Source organism: Manduca sexta, chromosome 18 (genome assembly GCF_014839805.1).
Source record: "Manduca sexta isolate Smith_Timp_Sample1 chromosome 18, JHU_Msex_v1.0, whole genome shotgun sequence".
Lineage (NCBI taxonomy): Eukaryota > Metazoa > Arthropoda > Insecta > Lepidoptera > Sphingidae > Manduca > Manduca sexta.
Window position 1 is genome coordinate 2,965,626 of NC_051132.1, and position 22,124 is coordinate 2,987,749.

Genomic DNA, 22,124 nt, shown 5'->3' on the forward strand with positions numbered 1-22,124 from the left:
ATGTTGGTATAAGCCGGCCAGACTAAGAAAAAAAGTCGGGTAAAAAAAACGTTTTCTGTAGTAATCATTAATTGTAGAATTAAATATTGAAATTCCCTTAAAAAGAATAGGTCAGGGGCCTATTCCGCCTACAGGGGTATATCCGTCTTTTTGCAATTACCGGCGTTCTATCGAAGGATAGCTTCGATAGCCGTATAGGTAAGAGACTTTCCCGCCCTCACACGCACCACTACAACTCCTGTAAGCCAGGATCAGCAGTGGCACGCATTTTATGACACAGAGCAGTGAAGCTCGGCGAGTCTAAAGGAAAACTAATTTGTCATTTTTCTGCAACGAAATTAATCAAATAGAAAAATAGGGAGGAGTTGGAAATATTAATTATCAACTTCCCTGCATAGGGGTAATTTATTCCCCTCATTATATGTAAGAGAGTAAAAAAAATACTTATTTATCTATACGGTCATCAAAGCCGTCCTTCGATTAGAAAGCCCGTAATTGCAAAAAGACGGGTATACCCCCATAGACGGAATAGGGCCCCCTGTCCTTATTAAGTAGTTAATAATTAATAAACAGATAAAAGTTAGTTTGAACTGTTTAAATTATTACATAATTATATGTTTACATTTCATAATCTACGTTGTTTTAATCTGTATGAACTCGCGTCATTCTGAAAGTACTTTATGACCATGTTTTGGAGAAGGTTATTCTTTTTTATTATTTAGATCTTCGCCAGTTCATGTCCAAACATGTTCGCGAACGTGGAACCTTATGTGTCGCGACAGATACTTATTACGGCTTGTTGTAAGTTTTTTTAATTAAGTATTTGTAAAAATATACAATAGTGTTTTATTACCTTTAGTATTAAAGTTATTAATGGGCATAAACAAAACGTTATCAACGAAGGACACCTTATGTATCTAAATTAATAAATGTTAAAATTTACTAATTCGTTTTATAAATGCGTCGTGCTATTTATTAGTTTGTTCTACAAGTAAAAGTACTATTCAAAATGGAGTGAATATATCAGTATTAACATTATTTGAACTATGTTAAATAATAGTAAAATGTTTGAAAACAATTTCATAGCAACCACAAAGAGGCGGCCTTTGGGGGAGGCGAACCGGGCAACTGCCCGGGGCCTCGCGCTTACAGAGGCCTCGCGCGGTGCCTCGCAGGACCTTTTTTTTACGTTCTTACCGACGAAACTGTTAAAACAGGGGAACGGTTTTTTACTCTGCCCGGGGCCTCGCGTCTGTTTCTTTTGGCTTTCGCCTGGGGCTTCGCGTCGTTCAGAGCCGCCACTGTTAAATGAACTATGTTAAGTAATAGTACAATGTTTGAAAACAATTTCATAGCAACCACAAAGTGAAAGGTGGGCTGAAGGTATTGTTGATCGAAGGCTGAACTGAGAACCCAATGGCCCTACTACATTACCAAGGCAACATCTTTAAAATATTGTATTGTACTTTCCAGTAAACTTAGGACAAATATTAATCGGCTATGAGATATACTGGACGGGTCCTGTCATCCCCAAGCTTCAGAATATCGAAGAAACACCTCTTACACGCGTCATATCCGCGACTGAAGCGTCCTTGGTCGCTTCTGTACTATGCTCTGGAGCTGTTGGTAAGGAAATAGCCAAATACATATTAAACTTAATGATTATTCAAATATATAATTTATATTAAGAAATTGTTAATGTACTTAATTTTTTTTCGCTTCGAATGACGAGACGAGCTTGCTTTCGCCTGATGGTAAGCGATACGACTGCTCATAAACAGTAGAAACACCATCCAACACCTTGAATTACAAAGTATTGTTTGGTATTTCGTTGCACTCGCCATCCTGAGACATGATGCCAGTAGTTACACTGGCTACAATGTTTTCAAACCAGAACACAACAGTGCCTACACACTGCTGTTTCGTGGCAGAAATAGACATTACGGTGGTACCTACCCCGGCGAAATCTTACATACGAGAGACCCACCACCATACAAATCTTCTTTGTTTTTTTTCTCCAATCATTTATGAAATTTTCAGGATCTTTCATCGCCGGCTACGGAGCAAACCGGATCGGCCGTCGAGCATGTCTCACTCTTGGAGGAATCTTCATCATCATCTCACACCTGATCCTGAACTTCCCCGCTTCACTAGGCATGATTTACGCCGGAAGAATTTGTATAGGAGCCAGCATAACTTTCTTATCATTAATAACTCTTATATATCTTGGAGAAATAGCGTAAGTTCCTTTAATTTTTCGTGTAATAAAATTGTAATAGGGTGATGTCTACATCCTACTAATATTATAAATGGGAAAGTTTGTGATGAATGTATGTATGTTTGTTCCTCTTTCACGAAAAATTACTGAGCGGATTTGGATGAAACTTTATAGTAATATTGGTTATACGTCAGACTTTTCTGTAATTTGGTCATAATATTACGATACATATCAAGTAAGTCGGAAAAAAAAATTGTCCCGGAAAACTCCTTCACGGGAGCGAAGCCGCGAGCAGAAGCTAGTTATAAATATTTAAGAAAAAGCAATACTGGAATCTATGTTAGACTAACAGAAAACGAAACTATAGTTTTAATATTTTTGTCTGTACTTATGTACACGCATCATGCAAAAACTACTGCAAGGAATTGAGTACAGTTTTCACTGATATATTGCTAGAGGTCTAACATAAATTTTAGGCTTTATATTATCCTGGGAAGCTATTAAGCACGAATTTTATCCTGGAAAAACTATTTCACGTGGCCGGATCCGAGAGCAAAGGCGAATTATGTTTTGAATCATTAATGAATACTTAACAACAGATAGTATTTGTATCGTCATCCTAAGATATCGAAGTCCTAATAAAATTCGTCTCTGTCTATACTATGTCGAAATTTCACTTTAATCTATAAACATTTTACATAACCGAAAAGTTTGTTTGAATGCAGTAATCTCAGAAACTTCTAAACTGATTATGAAAATACATTACTCCTAAGTGTTATGGGCTACTTTATATCCCAGGTTTTTTTCACTGACATGAAGTTACATTATTCCTAAGGGCTTCTTTATATCCCGGGAAAATATTTATCCCGGATAAACTCTCACTCGGGCGGATCCGGTAAAAGCTAGTAATAATATAATTTTCCACAGGTCCCCAAACATACGCGGAATGTTGATGTCATCGACGAGCATTTTCCATTCGTTGGGAGGTTTTCTAGTATACTGCGTCGGTCCTTACGTCTCCTACACTGAAGTTGGCTACGTACTTATCAGCATATGTGTTGTTTACGTCGCTACTAGCTTCTTTCTTCCGGAATCACCCTTGTACTACGTCATAAAAGGTAAGAATTTAAAAAAATATTTACGATGCATTAACACTAGCGTCATTTATGTAGTATTTGTTCACTTATCTATTTTCATCTCAATTTATTGATGCTTATTGAATATTTCGAGGCACACACCTCTAACTTCGAAGTTAAGTATGTGTTGTTTTTCAATTATCGATCGCTTTACGGTGAAGTAAAATATTGGGAGAAAGCCTATATACTTGAGAATTCTTGAAAAAATAATTACAAAGAATTGTGAGGCCTACAAAATACCAACCCGAAGTAGAACAGTGTGGTGGACTATGGCCTAAACCCTCGCAGTATTAGAGGACGAGGCTGGTATTATAATTGAAGACTTGTACACTATAACTATTCCAAACAAAATAAAAGTACTTTTAGAATTTAACCACAGTTTTTTACATCATTATTTTGCTTTCCAAGTTTCGAAAACTGCAGCCTCCATAATCACGTGGCGAATTGTGGTGTTTGTCGTCGTAATAAAATGTTATTTTAACAATATTATTATCTTACAAAACATACTCTTATTTAAATTGTTATTAGCGTTTTCCCCCGATTATTAGATCTAATTTAATAATTAAAAACTAATTTAAGGTAATGAAAGGGCAGCAGAAGATTCCCTCCGCAAATTAGGCAGAAGTAATGATATCAACATAGAACTGAAGAAGATGATGGGACAAGTGCTCGAAACTAAAAGCAATGCCTATCTCTGGAAGGAGCTGTTCACTGACAAAGGCAACAGAAGAGCTCTCTGCGTCACAATACCTTTATACATATTTCAACAATCCAGTGGAGTCATAGCTGTCATATTCTTTGCTACGACAATATTCAAAGACGCTGGTTCGTCGATAGAGCCCCACATAGCTACCATGATAATTGGAGCCACGTCATTACTCAGTTCAATATTCTCTCCAATGTTTATAGATAAACACGGCAGGAAGATATTACTCATCGTCTCAACGGCTGGATGCTGTGTATCAATGGTCAGTATCAAATTAAAGTCATTTATGTTAATATGTCATTAAATGTTGCAACGTTTATGAGTCTTTGATAATTTCTATTAGTTTTTCCATTAATGAGACAGGTAATGAATAAATGTTTAAATAAGGGACTCTATAAACTAAATAAGTAATTCTCCAAATGTACGCAAGGAAATAGTTTCTATGAAATATTGTTTAAAAAATTTCTGGCATTTTTGTTTCTTTATTCACATCCGTTCTATCAAAAAATATATGGAAAAAGTCGTCATACTATTTCATAAAAACGTTTCGTACATTTATTTTGAGATCTACTCAAATATTAATGAAGAATATTCTTTCAGACTGTTCTAGGAGTATACTTTTACCTGGATTACATAGGCGACTCGTCAGTTCTGTGGCTGGGATGGCTGCCTCTATTGTGTTTAGTTTCTTCTTTATTTTTCTACGGCATTGGTAAGTTCATTAAAGGCATTATTTTTTTAGGTCTAGTTTAAATATACTAAATTATTATTTCACATTTCAAGTACTTTCAAATTAAGTTGGAAGTTGTTTTAGTATCTATATTATTCGAGAAACGATAAAGTCTTTTGCCTCATATCCAGTGCTACGTCCAATCATTTTCACTTTATACCTACGCAAAACTCAAATTTACAAATTACTTCATGGCATTTACTATGTAATTTAGTTTCTCTTTGTCGACAGGTCTCACCATAATCCCAAACACTTTAACCGGCGAAATGTTTAGTCCTTCTGTACGTGGACTTGGATCCTCCATAACTCTCTGCGTGGGATTCATTTCTGGGTTAATTTCTACCACTATTTTTGGCTACATTGTAGAAGCAATTGGAATCTACGCTACGTTCTGGATCTACGCAGCTGTAAACGCGATTGGTTTGATTTTTGTTGTTATCGTCGTTCCTGAAACTAAAGGAAAGACTTTAATTGAAATTGGGAATATGATGGAAAAATAATTTTGAAGGAATCATACTATCTCTACAAGGATTTGTTATGTAGTAAAGAAGGTGTATTTGCAAATACCATTACATTTTATATATTGGATAAATTAAAAAGCAAAAATCCTGCTAATGAACAAGAGACCTTGTTTGATACTTTTAGAAGTTTCCCTATTAACCGCTGGATGGATTTGAATTAGATTTTGATACTTAGATGGTTCAAGTCGTAAATAGGGTTTAAACGCGAGCACGACTGCTTACCAAAGTTGATAAGTAAATAGATTCTCAACCTAAATTACTATCATTTTAGAAACATAAGACGTATTATTGAAAGGCTATTGATAAAGCTTTTTCCATTATCGTAAAAAGTAACATGTCACTGACTGTACTATCAGGCTGTCGAAACAGTAGATGATAAAATATTTAACAAAAAATTAAACCACCTTTTTTTGCTTTTTGCATAAATAAATAACCTCCGCTTTGCTGAAGACCTGGGGTCCTAAGCAAGATGCCATTTTACAATCGTTGAAACTAGTAAAAAACAGCAAAAGTATATGGGAATGGCGTTTCGAATCGATAAGTCTATTTCTAGGATGGCTTTTCTTAAATAACGTTAGCGATAACGATTGTAAAAAGGTATCTTGGCTACGGTCCCTGGTCGTAGACATGTGGGCAACAGCTCAAGATTTACGATAAGATTTATGATGAATAAGGATAGAAGGAGACAAATATAGATGAATTCAATGGATGGTTTTTTTTTTATAGAAACGTAGAGGAAATGGGTGCTTGTAAATTTTATTGTGTAATTAATGACATTAAAGATGAAAAATTTAATAATTGTGTCAAATTATTTATTTTATTACAATAAAAAATTTGGTTATGTGAAATATTTTATTGTATTTATTATTAATACAAAACATGTTAAAGCTATGGAAAACAATAAAAATACAATTTCTTAATTATTACCTAAAAACACTATACTACAACCATGTGCCCTAATGTAATACACAAACATATACCTGTGTGTAACTAATCCAAGTATTTGTGACAATAAAAAATAAATACAAAATGCTAAATCGGAAATTATAAGTAGAAAATAAATATTAACTTATGAAGGCACAAATGCAAAAACAGTTATATAAATTAAATAGTCTTATAAAATATATTTTTATAGTTACTTTTGATGTTTACGCGGAAGTTAGACATTGAAATAAAGCTTTTACGAATTTTATAGCGGTTTTAAACAAAAACGTTTTTTAAAATCGCGATCAAATCCGAAAAATAGCCTCATTTTAACATACTTAATTATTTACTTAACATCTCTTTTATCTCTTCTAAACTTTTACCCTTAGTTTCTGGTACATATACAGCTGTGAAAAGACAAGCTATTGCAGACATAGCAGCGTAAATCCAAAATGTTGTATAGCTGCCCCAATTTTCGACCATGATGTTGTAGGTAAAAGAGACTGCTAAACCAACCATCCAACTGACGGAAGTACTAAAAAGCGCCCCAGGGCCTCTCACTTTTGTATCAAACATCTCTCCGTTGAACGTTCCAGGAATTATGCCAAAACCTGAACAAAATATATTGATGTCAAAGAAGTTCAATATAGAAGGAAAATAACATAAAATATTAAATTACTTCGAAGACCAAACATGATTTATCTTTTGAGTGGTTTCGTGCATTCAATTCAATTATATTATTAAAAAAACTTACCAAAGTTATAAGACATGAGGTAGATAATAAGCGTTACCAATGGCAACCATTGTATGGATTCCGTCGACGGATGGTCAATGTGGGCGAGGTAGAAGTAAAGACCCAACAATATCTGAAACCAGAACCACACATTATACCTTCTAGCATTCCTTCTTAGCCTGATTCAAATTTATTTAAAGACTGTATTATTTGTGTAGTGCGAACCTCATCATTCACTTCCTGTCGTTTCATATTGTGTTTGATATCAAAAAAATAAAAGAGGTCGCAAAATATATTTTCAAAAACAAATGAAAATCAACAATTACTTCGAAATTTATTAAATAAATAATTTGATCAAGCTTATATCCTTACCAAACATAAAGAGCATACAGCAGTTGTTAGAAGCAAAAGTATTCTTCTGCCAGATCGCTCAATGAATATCGGAGTGATGCAACTGGCACAGAGTTGAGTAACTCCAATTATAATTGTGGAAATGTGAGATTCTAATGAGGAGTTAACCAATTCGAAGATAGATGTGGCAAACAATAACACGACCATCACACCGCTCATTTGTTGCAACGTCATCAGAGTTACTGTGATGGTAACAGCTTTCCTATTACTCTTTACGCTGAAAATTTCAGTCCATCCCTCCAGCATTCCTACAGGTTCGGGCAATTTTGTAGATAAAATTTCTTTGACATCATCTTCTCTTCCCAGACTAATTAGTACGTCTCTGGCTATATCTTCTTCATCTAGAACGAAACAAAAATTATCTTTAATACAGTTTTTTTTAATAGTGAGGTATGTGCCTAATTTATTGTCAATTTGACCGCTTGCATAATTTTGATAATAATCATAATTTGCAGATTATATTTTAAATCATATCGATGGCTACCTATTATAATGTATTTACTTATTACTCACGGAATGGCATCGTAATCAAAATAATATAGATATCGCCGTTAACGTAAACAATAATTATTTCCTTATCGCTACGTGCCAACCAAAATACATTCCGATGGTAGATATCTTAATTTTGAATATCTAAGGGTATGGGTACGATCCTCGAACTGTTGTTAAATTTTTTCGATTACTTCGTACTTAAATTACAAATGTTTGTTTGTTCTTGTATATTTTAACACTGTTTTCTTTCCTTCTATGTTCAGTATACCACATTTTTTTTTATTGCTTTGAATGACGGGACGAGCTTACTGTTCACCTGATTTTAAGCGATACGACCGCCTATAAATATTAGAAACACCATTCAACACCTTGAATTACAACGTATTGTTTGGTATTCCACTGTGCTCTTCATCCTGAGACATGAGGTGTCTAGTCTCACTATGTCCAGTAGTTACACTGGTTAAATGTTCTTTAAATCAGAACACAACAGTACTATAGGTGAACTCTCATATATGAGAAACCTACCACCAGTAAAGTCTACCAGTACCAGTTTTCGCCAGGTGTACGCTCGCAGTCCGATATTATGACACAATTATATCAAAATAGTGAAATAATAAATTTAGAATATTCCCTTATACAACGACTCGAGGATTAGTACAATTAGAATACATAAAGCATCGAAATTGTTTAATATAATATTGCTCTCAATTTTAATTTGATAGTAATAATTTTCTTAATATAAATGCGAAATTGTTACATTTGAAAGTTTACTAGCACTAAACGACACTGCTGGATGGATTTGAAGGCATTTTTTCCAGTCGACATTCTATTAGACCACCCTTCACTTACCTTTAGATACAGTGGGGTCATAGTGCCGGTGCCTGTATAAAAAAATATTGATTTCACTTACGTTTCAAAAGGTAGAAATATGGTGTTTCTGGTATAATGAATAATGTAGCACAAAACCCGACTGCTAGACCGAAACCAAACCATGCCGTCACCGCGTACGACGTGAACCCTCCAACTATGTATCCAATCAACATCCCGAAAGAGTTAGATACACCTGTGCCGACGAGAAATATTCCTCTTATGTTTGTAGATCTGAAATTGTAGTACAAAATTGTTACAAAAAAGTCAAAGTTCCATAGTCTATATTGTCAATTTTATAGCATAGACGTCTCTAAAGTATGCCAAATGCTCATAGGAATCACATGTAGGCAGAAGCCAGTGTCATTGTCGTTAGTTCTGTCTATAACATGAATGGGCTGACTTGACTTGAGTGTTATACTCTGGGTCTGTTTTCTATGGAAAACAAACCTGAACCTGTCTTCGCCGTTTATTGCGAGCGTACATTGCCCTAGTATTATGTATGATGTATACAGCCAGTAATCGACTTACATTCTTGTTTTGTGTCATTTATAACCCTTTATAAACACATATACTTCAGATATTTTTGCTCTTGTTATTTCTAGGGTTTATACGTACAAGACAAGAGCTGAGCTTATTCAGTCTTATAATTAAGCATTTGTTTATTGCTTAAACAGCCCTAATGAGAAAATCGATAGCCTAGTTGGATGTGGAACGCACTGATGAGACGAATGTCCGCAGATTTAAAACCCAAGAACTCATCATGATCTCTGACTTTTCTAAAAATTATGTATTCTTTGTGAATTAGCGCTTTCTTTAACGTTGAAAGAAAATATATAGAGGAAACCTGCGTACCTGAGAAGTTCTCTATCGGAATTTTAACGATGTGTGAAGCCTACCAATCCGGACTAGGCCAGCGCGGTCGATTAAGGCCTAACCCGTCTCAGTAGTAGAGAAGGCCCGTGCCCAGCAGTGAGACAGTATATAATGCAGGGCTGATAATTTTATTATATTAATCACAAAATCAGATTCTCACGATATTTCGGCGAGATACACCAAGTTGAGGACGAATATTATTCCAACGCCAAGACTTGCGAAGCATCTGCCAACGTAGATCATGGCTAGGTTACCGGCCAGGGCCTTGAGAAGGAAGCCGATTGAACACAGCATAGTACCGAGTAGGAGACATGGCACTCTGCCCTTGAGGTTTGATAAATAACCAGCTACGCCGCAACCTGGTGAAAAAATTACATTTAAATACAATATTTGCTACTTAAAACCACTGTAGATCAAAGCTATTAATAAATATATTGTTTTTACTGTCGTAGGGGAATTGATATAAGTAATACTACTAGTCCTGTATTAAATGCTATCCACCTACTATAGAGACTAGAGACTGGCGTCCTTTAGTACTGAGAGGGTCTAGTTCTTAGTACAACATATGGGTTTCGTGCGAGCTATATATGTTAACCAAAAATTGTACTTTAATTACGAATTCAATTACAGCATTATCTAAACTTGTCGTTATCTAGTCTTTAATAGAAGTACATTTTATTCATGAACATGTTTTGATCAAATTTAAATTTTGTAGCTTTTAGTTGTAAAAGATGAAAGGACACAAAGTCAAACGGTGTAAGAAACAAAAATGCTAAACTGCTTTATTTGGTCGTAATAATTATAATTGTCAATTAACTCTAGATCAGTAAATTTTTATTTAAGTTACTGGTCCCATTGTAGGTAGTATAGCTATTGGACATAATAAGACTTATTTATTCATGTCTCAGGATGGCGAGCGCAATGGAATACCAAAGAATACTTTCATGTCATTCAAAGTTTTTGATGGTATTTCTACTGTTTCTGGGCGTTCGTATTGTTTACCATCAGGCGAACGACAAGCTCGTCTCGTCATTTAAAGAGCAATAAAATCCTAGTTATTGTATGGAAACGTAATATCGATAATATTTCTGGTAGAAAATTGACGCCGTCTCTGCACGTCTGAACAGTGCCTTAGATAAACCTTTATCAGCTTTAGCCTCTATCTCTATTACGTGACTCCCTAGATCTATTTAGCATTATATGCGATATGATATATTTAATTTGATATTAGATAATATTCGAATTGGCCCAGGGGAAAGTCCTTTCTCAGAAAAAGTGACTGCATTTTTTTTTTCTTTCCCGGCAAGTACCTACATATAGATTCAGGGCATGGTCTATTTATGTGCGCAATTTTATCAAAATCGGTTTCGACGTCTACTTCATCCGAAAATATAAGAATTTAAGGAAGAGTTTTTACTTACTCACGACACCAACGAAGCTTAGAGTTCCTATTAAGAATGCTTCTGAGTCGTCCAAGACTTCAGGCAGCGGCGTTTGTTCCGGGTCTTGAAGTTTTATGATGACATTTGATGGCCATCCGGCGATGTAACCGCATAGTGCTTGGCCTAGGTATACTGAAAAAAATAACATCGAAGATGAGGTATTAGGCTATTATGTTTAAGCATCATCATCAGCCGCAGGACGACAAAACGAATGTTCGCAGGTTCAAATCACAAGGGCACACACCTCTGACTTTTCTAAAATCATGTGCGTATTCTTTGTGAACTTATCGTTCGCTTTAACGGTGAAAGAAAACATCGTGAGTAACCTGCACATATGAGAAGTTCTCCATAGGAATTTTGAAGGTGTGTGAAGTCTACCAATCCGCACTAGGCCAGCGTGGTGGACTAAGGCCATTAGGCCTTGGCCTAGGCCCTGAGGGATACTCTCTCAGTAGTAGAGGAGGCTCGTGCTCAGCATTGGGCAAGTATATAATACAGGGCTGATATTATTATTATATTATTATCAGCCGCACGATGTCAACTGCTGAACATGGGCTTCCACGAATTTCCAGATCGTTCTGTTGGAGGCGACCCGTATCCAGCGACCTTCTGCTTTTATGTTAACACATATTTAATCTTTATACTCCCAATAGGTAGTGATATGTACTCATTTACTTTCTCTATGGTTCATCACCAAGACGATATTATTGTTATCTATCATTAAAATTTATTAGCTCAATTTTAGTGAAATAAAGCCAGTTTTCTTGTGATAATTTCAGTTATGAATGTATCAGGTAGGTAGAAGTATAACTAGTGCATCCACTCTTCGCCGTATGTATTTTTTCTCATGGTGTGAAGGGAAACTATCGCTGTATCAGCCACGAATTACAAACTCCAGGTTGATGCTGAGCCGAAAACCTTATATCACTTTGCTCGTCCTGGGGTTTGAATCCGAGACCTTCGAGTAGTATTCCTACCAAGAATTAATATGACTACGCCACTGATGCAGTCGTATTTCTGCATATTACAAGTATGGCTTTTTGAGACGGCGCAGGAAGGCTAGTTACCTTAACCGCTGTAGTTAACAAGAAAATTTTCTTAGGAGACTGTCCATTATTTTTTTAACTAATATTATGATTTGTATTCACATATTGAATCAAATTACAGTCAGCACAAAATACCCAATTTTCACAAAAACATATTTTTAATGTCAGTCAATTTGCTTGGTTATTAGGATCAAAAGACCCTATGGGACTATCTAAGGTTAAGATGAAAAATTTCTAAAGACAGCTTAGAATAACCATACATTTTAAATATAAAAGTGTAAGTTTTGGACAAAATAAATATTAATAAAAAGTAATTTTAATTTGACATGCCCAGTTTACTACAAGTAGAGAATTTGTCGGACCGGCAATGTCACACTTTCAGTCAGAAATACATTTATACGTACACCATATTCGCACTAAAGTACAAAATGATTAAAATAATCAGAATACTCAAACTCCGGGTTTTTGGGGATAATATTAGTAGTCAAGACGAATATGTGGCTTCATTTAGTAACGTAAGTAAAAATGTTCCTGTGTATTGGTCTCTGCAATTTAGAGAGTTTAGGTCTAGGTTCATTACGCTGGTCCAGCGCGGATTCGTGGCCATTTTTTTTTGTACGTGCACGGAAAAGTAATCCCACTACACCTGATGAATGACGAGAGATGATTAACTCTCGGCAGTCGACACAATTATACCGGCCTGTTGGAACCAGATATACTCAGGCTGATGCTGGAACAGGACACATCTACGTGGTTTTAACATGTTTTGTACCGCTGGGCGTTATCCAGACGAATATAAAACATATCCTACTACCAGCATTCATTCATATTCCTCAGAAAGGCATTCAGATGTTACACGTATATTCTCAAATCTGCCATTTAATATCAGCATACTAGCTTTTGTAGCCTATAATCTTCCAAAGGTCATAACTATCTCCATACCAAATTTTATAAAAATCCGTTCTGTAGATTTTGAGAAAATCGATAATATACAGACAGACAGAAAAACGGACTTTGTTTTATAATATGTAAAATTAACACAAGCTTCGAGATATTTAAAAACTCTAAAACGGTAATAAAACAACACTTTTGACGCATTTCGTTAGTAATAGAAAAAGCAGATATTACCATGAGATAGGTCTACAATCTGATAAAAAATATGTAAAAAATAGATTTTATTGCATGAAGTGTTATAAAATCCTAAACAAGAATGGATAATATATCTAATCTTAACTTTATGAAGGCAATAATTTTTTCTAAAGCAACTACAAAAAAAATATGACACGATAGTGTAAAACGCTCTTTTTACAGTAAACATTATATTAGCAAAATAATTACAGAATACAATTTTAGACATTCTTTTGACAACGTCCAGCCAGAGAGAATAATAATCGAATAGTCGCCGCGTGACATATCTTCTCTTCTGCCAGCCTGCCCGCGCAGCCGAATACTTCCGGAAACGCCCGATGTGATCGGCTAGGATAGCGGCGCGTAACATCGGCCATCCTGCAAAGTGAATACCGTAAGGTATTCACAAAAATAAATTTGAGAAAGTAGAACTGAATTGGGTACCTATATTTTAAACAAATAGGACCCAGCAACACAAATCAGAATGCTCATGGCTGCACACAGAATATGATCAGAATGCTCATGACTACAGACAATATGATCACAGACAATGAATGACAGAATATGTTCATGGTCACAGACAGAATATGATCAGAATGCTTATGGCTACAGACAGAATATGATCAGAATGCTCATGATTACAGACAAAATATGATCAGAAGGCTCACGGCCTCAGACAGATCAGATTAAATAAAATAAACAGTTACGCACGTTCGCATTGTCAGCCTGAAGTGTTGCGTCACCGATTTGACTTCACATGACAGTCATTCCTGTCTCCAATGATTTAGTTTCTAAGAAAACATCCTCTCCAGTGAGCCAAGCAGCAGGCATAACGAAGTTTTTGTTATGAATGTCGTTAATCGTACTAATGTGCAGACATCAATTCCATATGCATTCCCAACATATTTACTTCAACAGACGTAGACGTTGCCATGGTAACTAAAAATCTGAGAATCTGGTAATTTTTAATTTTTGGCATTCAATGATTCATCACAGATTTATTCCGATAGTTCTCTTCACATTCGAATTCAATGTAACTTCAAATTATCATTTGTATAATCCCACTTCTGAATGTAAAACGCTCTTTTACAGTAAACATTATATTAGCAAAATAATTACAGAATACAATTTTAGACATTCTTTTGACAACGTCCAGCCAGAGAGAATAATAATCGAATAGTCGCCGCGTGACATATCTTCTCTTCTGCCAGCCTGCCCGCGCAGCCGAATACTTCCGGAAACGCCCGATGTGATCGGCTAGGATAGCGGCGCGTAACAATAGTTTTTATTTCAAAAGTCAGTGAACTTTTAAGTGCTTTATATTCTGAATATAGTATTAAAATTCTATTATTTTTTATTTATAATTTAAATAATAATAATACACTTAAAAAAAGAGTCAACTAGGGGTACAAAGTCTGCCAAGACGTGACATCATGTTACATTGTGGGATTTTAAATTATTATTAAACAATTGTAAAAACAAATTACTCACTACATGACGCCACGAACGCCTGTTTTCTCACATATAAAGGTATTTGAACCATTTTGAACTGCACTACACAAATGAATTTTACGTATTTACCGTCTAAAATATAAATTTAATTTTACACAAGATATTTTATTTTAATTGTAACTTAAGTTTTGTTTTTAAGTACATGATACTGACAGCCAGCATTCGGGAAATAATCGAAATATTAACAATCGTGAATGCAGGCTAAAATATAATTTTGCAAACCGATTAATTATTATCATTTACGTATATAGATCGATATCAACATTCTACTTGTATCGTAGAATATTATTAAGATAAAAGTACGATCTTATTGTAGTATATACAAATAAACATACAATAATTAAGTATGTTTGCCCCGTAAAAAGCGGAAAAACCCATAGCTTTTAAATTTAGCTTTTAAAAGCGTTTAAATACCATTCCTCTATGATATATTGTCCCACTGATGGGCATAGGTCTCTTCTACTACTGAGAGGGTGTAAGCCTTACACCCTCTCAGTGGAGTCCTAGTGGACTAAGGCCTGGCCTAGGCGACTTGGTAAACTTTATATATATTCGAAAATTATTATGGAAAATTCCTACCTATGCTGCAGATATCTTGGAAAAAATATATAGCGGTAGTTTTATCCCTGAAAAATATTTTTACACGGACAGAGCTCTGAGCAAAAGCTAGTAATATAATAAATATCAGTTTGTGAAAATGTTTGGACGTTTGTTAGAAGCAAATGAAGAAACAGCTGAACGGATTTGGATGAAATTTGGCACATAGACAATACTCTGGATTAATACGTAGGCTACTTATACTTATCACGGTATTGTTTTGTCTGATTTTTCAAATAGATGATCCTGCCTTCGTAAAGATAGTGTAATGCACTGATTCCCAAAGTGGTCCAGATGGATCCTCAAGGGTCTACCGGAGACTTGTCTACGTTGGCGTGACTTGTTTTATCTGATTTTTCAAATAGATAACCCTGCCGTCGTAAAGATAGTGTAATGCATTGATTCCCAAAGTAGACCCCAGAGGTCCAAGGAAGACTTGCCTACATTGGCTTGAGCAAAACGGGGTAAACAATTCGTATGCGGGGGTCCACGAAAATTTATCTGGTTTGGGAGTAAAGTATTCAACTGTTGGCTTCACCTGTCGATGTAGACAGATAATATTGATAGGGTTTGTAAGAGATACGGTGACCTCAACATAGCCTCCCGGGCGGTAGTTGTAATGCACTTTCCCAGTGAAACCTAAAAAAAGATCTACCGGAACGAGCAAAACTTTTTTTTTCAAATAAGTCAACTATTATAGCTTAATTATCATTGAGAGTAATAAACAAAGTATTTCACATAGGAAAAGAGGGAGGTTCCGCTATTTATTACACAATTTGCCCCCACCAGCAAAAGTTTGAAAGGGTTCCATGAGAAAAAAAAAGTTTGGTAACCTCTGGTGTAATGGGTCACTGGTGATTTAGGGACTTTTATAGCGGGAATGGCTGTTCTCGCGGGCGAAGTCGCGAACAACAATTAGTGATATTTTATCAACAGTTACAAGGTATAATGCTTTATCTGTCATTATTTATATCTTATTACATGTGATACATTTATTGTACTAGCTGGAGTCATTAATCATTTTTAACATCAATGCAACCGAATTGAAGCGGTCGGAGAGGTCAGCTCAATGTAACAGTTTTGAGAACATTTAAACTTTTTTTAAGAGGATTTGTAGTGTACGAACTTATTTGCGCAGTGCAACAGTCTTTAAGAATTTAAAATCCTGAAGGATTTGCGGATTCCTTGTTGACTTCTTCATAAAAAGTCTCCTCGCTCAGAATTATTTTGGATATAAATATTTAATACTGTTAACACCATTTTTTATAACAAGTCAGAGTTTAGAATCAAAAGCGGTTAATCAAATTATCGTATAATTAAAAAAAATAATTGTGATAAAAGAAGTAATTATAACGTTGCCATTAGAAATGTAGCTTTATAAAATAACGTGCCACCACGCGTTTGTGTCGTGCTGGAGTTCATGATCCTGTAGCTAATATGGCTATTTGCAATCGTTAACGCTAACGTTATACACAGTGTATGACTTATCCTAGCGATAGATTTATCGATACGACATCGTTGGCTCACTATGTATACATATTAGCTTAGCTGGTTTACATTAGTGAACACTGTCTTTATGTTGCATTAACCCATGTTTTGCAGAACTAGCCTGCGTTGAGGGATCCTTGCATCCATTATTTGATTTAGTTTCTATGGACGTCCTTCTGTCCTCTATTTGAAAAGATTTGACACAAGCAAATCATGTTAGAAGAATACATACAAATTAATGCCTAATCTAGGATTCTTACCTAAGACCCGACGGTCTACAGCTCATATTTACTCTAAACTACCACTTTCTATGGACCAAGTAGTAAATAGTAAGTTGTACTAATAAAAATATTTTCTGTAACATTCCATATTATCATGATTATGCCTCAACTACTACTACGTTATCCTGGTCTTCGGGTTTTGTTATAAAAATAATCCTAAACACTAAATTATTTGTATTGATAAAGGCGATAATTTATTGACACTTGTCGGCTAAAGAGCTGACTACCCCACTAGGTGACTTCCGCGGCTACGCTATATTGAAACTAATATTTTTAATCGGCCGAAAGTGCTGAAATAAAAAGTAGCTGCTATGTTAACGCAGAACATGGTCCGTGTACTCAATTTTATCCAAATCGGTTCAAAGGTTATACTTGGCTTATTTTTAATAAATATCCAAACATTTGCTTTAAGTATTAAGAGATAAGGTTATATAATATCGATAAATACAATTTGGTATAATTTATCTGATAACTTCGTATTGTCTTATTTATTTTATTGTTAGATAATCCAACAGCACTATACAAATGTTATATTTCAAATTGATTTACAACCAAACATACAGTCATTTAGAGTAGTACACAATATTTTAAAATACGTATTTAACTATTTACCTTGTTGCATACATTTTCAGAAGTTAAATTAATACAAAAACTTTGTTAATAAAATGTAGTTTGTATACATGTCCGTCTCTCTCTCTATTTCTGTGTGCATTTATGTGCTTGGATGAATATTAATGATTTCCTTCTCAATTTTAAATTTACTTATATTTAATAGATCTAAATTTCTATAACATATTAAAACACGTATAATATAATTATATAATATCAGCCCTGTAGATTATATGTCGCACTGTTGGGCACGGGCCTCCTCTACTGAGAGGGATTTAGCCTTAGTCCACCACGCTGGCCTAGTGCGGATTGGTAGACTTCACACAACCTCAAAAACTGCTTATAGAGAATTTCTCAGGAATGCAGGTTTCCTCACGATGTTTTCCTTCACCGTTAAAGCAAGCTATAATTCACAAAGAATACACACATATTTTTATAGAAAAGTCAGAGGTGTGCCCTTGGAAATTGAACCTGCGGACTTTCGTCTCGGCAGTCCGTTCCACAACCAACTAGTCTATCGCCGCTTTTTTTTATTAAAACACGTGATTTGCAAATAATTGAATTTTGTACTTAATTCGTATTAATTATCGATCATCTAATACCGACGCCGCTGTTCACTCATCAATTTTTTAATGCCACCTTCATCATAGGACTCATATGCTCTGAGATCCTTAACTCTTAGAAATTTTATAAAATACTTTTAAATACTTTCAATATTTTTTTTGTACTCCCATGGCATAGTGATCCCTCTGCACCTGATGGTAAGTGGAGTGGGGTCCAATAGAATGTCGATCACGAGGAATGCTTACTCTCCGATAGTCGACACAATTATGCTGGCCTGTTGGAACCGGACATACACAGGCTGATCCCAGAATGTGCCATACTTACGTGGACCATTATGGCGGGTTTCACCTTGTGTACGGTGGTCGCTATCCAGGCGGATATAAAATATATCTACCATTAGCATAATACGTATTACACATTAAGAGTACCAAATGCTAGATGAATACTCCAATATGCTACGTATGCGAAGTACAATTGTTTAATGCAGTCAATGCTATTAAAAGTGCTACAAATCTCTTTAATAAATTATTGTTGTTTATACGCGTTATCTCTTATTATATCTATATGTTATATCATTGTCATTTTATGGTTTAATCTGACTGCCTGTCCTAACTGAATGACTCTTTGTATATCTTTATTGTTCATATTATAATTACATTAAATGTATTTGCTTTTTGTTGTAAAACTTATAAGTGCACACTTATCTGTATTTACGGTTCTCTTTTCATAATAATGCTAACTTCCTCCTTTTCTTAAAGTCGGTTAAATCCTTGCACCAGATTCACTAGTTTTGTTTTTTATCATATTTTTTTATTACCAAGCACAATTTTAATCGCCAAGGCAACGACAAACAAGCAGATATACTCAGTGTGATATATTTTGTTTGGCATTCTGAGTATTTACTTTGATTAAGAGATAAAACATTGTTAGCATTCCTTTTACCCTATCTTGATAATACTAGTTATAATCTAGATAGTACTATTAATATAAAAGTTTGTGAAGTCGTTTGTTTGTTTGTATGTTTGATAGAAGTAATTGCAGAAACCATGCTCATGGTAGGCAAACCATGTTGATGGAATATTTTTTTGCCATGGTGTCATTAACTTTTAATTCATAGTGGGTGTTTTTTCGAAAAGTGTCGTGGGGAAAGTATCGGTATTTGATACGTACACCCCCCCCCCTCGTGCTAGCATATTTGTATCCCCCAGATAGCGAACACCGTACACAAGGCGTAAAACCTCCAATGCCGCCATAATTGTGTCGATTTATGCGGTAATCACCTTTCGACAACAAACACTATAACGTACTTTATTTGCAAGTACATTGGAGTCACTTTGCCTTGTCCTCATAAATATACTAGATGGATTTAAATAAAATTTATCTGATATATAGACCAAAATTTTGATTAACATAATTGGACCGAATTGCCAAAATGTACAACTTTTAAACTTTTCTCTATCGTTATTTGTTACAGCTCGATTTTTCTATGTAAGAAAAATGTCTATATAACTTGACTGAATTGCTAGAATGTACTACTTTTAAATATTTGAGGATTGTTATTTGTTATAGCTGGATTTTTCTGTGTAAAAAATAATGTGTGGACGGTGTCCTTCTGGCTATTCGTCGTAAAATAGAGTTCCTAAAACTCTTGTACATTCTAAAAGACCACAGTTCTGCCCTCGCCGCTGAGATCCTCGCCACATTCCCCGTCTTCCCGACCCTTCTCATAGTTTCAGCCTGTTTTCCGACGAATACGGTAATGGATAGATTGTCTAGTACTCTCATTCCTAATCAAATTCAAGTTAATGGGTTGCCAACGGCGTGTTCACTTCATCTTCAAGGGTTAATTTTATTGGATCCCATAGTCAATACCGAGGGAAATCATGAATGGGATACTGGGATCTTGCAGGGCCATGGGGGAAAGTTCGTATGGTATATGTGGGGAAGGGAAGTGTGGTTGAAGGAAAAGGAGACCTTAGGATGGACTGAGTGGAGAGGGCCAAGAAATATTCGCGAGCCTTTATACGCCTGTATATGTAGTAACAAGCATGAGGTATACACACTGGATTGTGTGCCTAGAGCCGCGACAAATGTCCTTTATGTATGGGCGTGCATTTGATGTGAAGACCAATTTTCAAGGGTTGCGAGCGGCTCGAGCGCTGACCGAAGTGTTTCTATAAGAGACCGGAGTGTTTCTATAAGCCAACGCTTATTAGGCTAACAAACGTAAGACAAATAAAAAAATTAGGACAGATGTAAATAGATTTTGACGTGTTTTGCTGAACAGTAACGTTTTTCTTTTGCATTAACTGTATATTAAATATTAATTACTTATTTTTGGATGTTTTGTTAGTTTTGAACATTTTGGAATAACTCGAATTATAAATTTCTGGATCCCGAAAAAGGTTACTGTTGGACTTTTATCCTGAGAAAGTAATGTAACGTGGGTGAAGCAGGAAGTAACACTTAATGTATATAGGTATAAATATAACAGCTTCATAATTACTCTTCTTAGTGTGAGATCACAAGATGCATTTATTATGTTTAATAAATTCGTGTTAGGTATGATGAGTAACACAGGCACCGCAGCGCTCTTAAGGCCGTCCCTCCAGCGAAACAAAAGAATTTTTACGAAGCTATTAACTTACAAAATAAATTTATGTATACACTTTATATAAACAGAAGTATATAGGCAGAAATTTATTAAACAGAGAGAACAAAATATATAATATTCTGAACAATATGTTATCTTGACTTCGGTATTTTTGAATTTTTTATAAAGTGAATATTGTGTCATTAATTTTACAATCGAATGCCACTAAAATTATCGGTTCCGTGCATCTCCTCCTTAAGTACATATAATTTAAGACTATAATATTTATATTATTTAAATTTGCAACCGACACTATTAAATAGACACTTCAATGAGCAATGAAGAAGGGGAGTCCCGAGGCACGAGCTTCGCGCAAACGATTATGAATATTCGTTTCATTCATTCACGACGGGAATTCGCAAAGATTTACGAAGAATTTATTAAAAAAAAAACAGTTTAAGATCTTTTTGAAAATTTAGAACTACCAAAATCATTAAATTGTCTATGAAATAGTTGTTTCAAATTAAAATTATGTATACTGTATGAGCGCATAAAATTAATTATTTGAGTGACATTTTCATTATGACATTAATGAAACAATATACACTTTCTAAAATATTTGAAACAGGGGCCTTATTCGCTATCCCGCACGTTATTTTAACAGTGCGTAACAAGCACGTCACGCAACGCATCATGTTTAGGACTATAGAAATTTGGCTTAGAGAATACCATTCCACACACATTTCTCGAAGATAACATGACACGGCCGCGTTACGCGTTTACACTACCATACAGAATAAGGGCCCAGGTATAGTTAGAATACATATCGTAAAAATATTGTGTTATTTTTTTCTATATGTACTATAAATTTGGAATAAATAGCATCTAAAATACACTTAATGGGCTATGCCAATTACTCGTCACTTTAGTCTGTTAAAACGTCAGAACAAGATTATTTAGTTATTAATCTGAGGTTTAAATGAATTTGAAAGGAAGAATTACATCATATAACGTTCTACATAAGGTACAAATTGTTTAATAATTGTAGCACACAATTAAATTCACTTTCGATAGTTTAATAATACTGTACCATTTGCACGACTTAACACGTTATAGTATATCTAATCTAAGTAAATTTTTGAATCAATTTTAACAGCGCGACGTGAGTAATTTTGAAACTAAAGTAAGGTAGCATGAACATTGAGTGCGTGTAAACTTCGAAAAGTAAACTGCCAAACCATGGTAACGGT

At 35.0% G+C, this 22,124-nt stretch overlaps 2 protein-coding genes across 4 annotated transcripts; one reads left to right on the top strand and one right to left on the bottom strand.

The window, feature by feature from the left end:
• The first annotated feature begins 680 nt into the window (after positions 1 to 680).
• Positions 681 to 6,020, top strand: LOC115454549 (facilitated trehalose transporter Tret1). Its single transcript, XM_037440088.1, has 7 exons — positions 681 to 801; positions 1,474 to 1,626; positions 2,041 to 2,239; positions 3,146 to 3,336; positions 3,934 to 4,322; positions 4,661 to 4,772; positions 5,022 to 6,020. Exons 1-7 carry the CDS (start codon positions 747 to 749, stop codon positions 5,288 to 5,290), a joined length of 1,368 nt encoding a protein of 455 aa, XP_037295985.1. The 5' UTR covers positions 681 to 746; the 3' UTR covers positions 5,291 to 6,020.
• A 129-nt stretch (positions 6,021 to 6,149) lies between these two features.
• LOC115454743 (facilitated trehalose transporter Tret1) lies at positions 6,150 to 18,891 on the bottom strand. 3 transcript variants are annotated; one of them, XM_037440085.1, is made up of 7 exons: positions 18,606 to 18,891; positions 11,036 to 11,188; positions 9,775 to 9,973; positions 8,782 to 8,972; positions 7,341 to 7,720; positions 6,990 to 7,101; positions 6,150 to 6,846 (listed from the first exon to the last, which is right to left on the bottom strand). In XM_037440085.1, the coding sequence occupies exons 1-7, from the start codon at positions 18,682 to 18,684 to the stop codon at positions 6,578 to 6,580; spliced, it is 1,383 nt and encodes a 460-aa protein (XP_037295982.1). In that variant the 5' UTR covers positions 18,685 to 18,891; the 3' UTR covers positions 6,150 to 6,577. The 3 variants fall into 3 exon arrangements, with proteins under 3 accessions (XP_037295982.1, XP_037295984.1, XP_037295983.1); XM_037440087.1 differs by lacking the exon at positions 18,606 to 18,891 and adding an exon at positions 17,721 to 17,745; XM_037440086.1 differs by lacking the exon at positions 18,606 to 18,891 and adding an exon at positions 14,722 to 14,957.
• Positions 18,892 to 22,124: the final 3,233 nt, after the last annotated feature.

Bases quoted from the DNA above. Each gene is read 5' to 3' on its own strand.
- LOC115454549 (XM_037440088.1), top strand. From the start codon at position 747: ATGTTCGCGAACGTGGAACCTTATGTGTCGCGACAGATACTTATTACG. The intron at 802-1,473 runs GTAAGTTTTTTT...TGTACTTTCCAG, and splicing joins GATACTTATTACGGCTTGTT to TAAACTTAGGACAAATATTA. The intron at 4,323-4,660 runs GTCAGTATCAAA...ATATTCTTTCAG, and splicing joins CTGGATGCTGTGTATCAATG to ACTGTTCTAGGAGTATACTT.
- LOC115454743 (XM_037440085.1), bottom strand. From the start codon at position 18,684: ATGCTAATGGTAGATATATTTTATATCCGCCTGGATAGCGACCACCGT. The intron at 11,189-18,605 runs GTAAGTATGGCA...TATTTTTTTCAG, and splicing joins AACCCGCCATAATGGTCCAC to TATACCTAGGCCAAGCACTA. The intron at 6,847-6,989 runs GTAAGTTTTTTT...TATTTTGTTCAG, and splicing joins CCTCATGTCTTATAACTTTG to GTTTTGGCATAATTCCTGGA.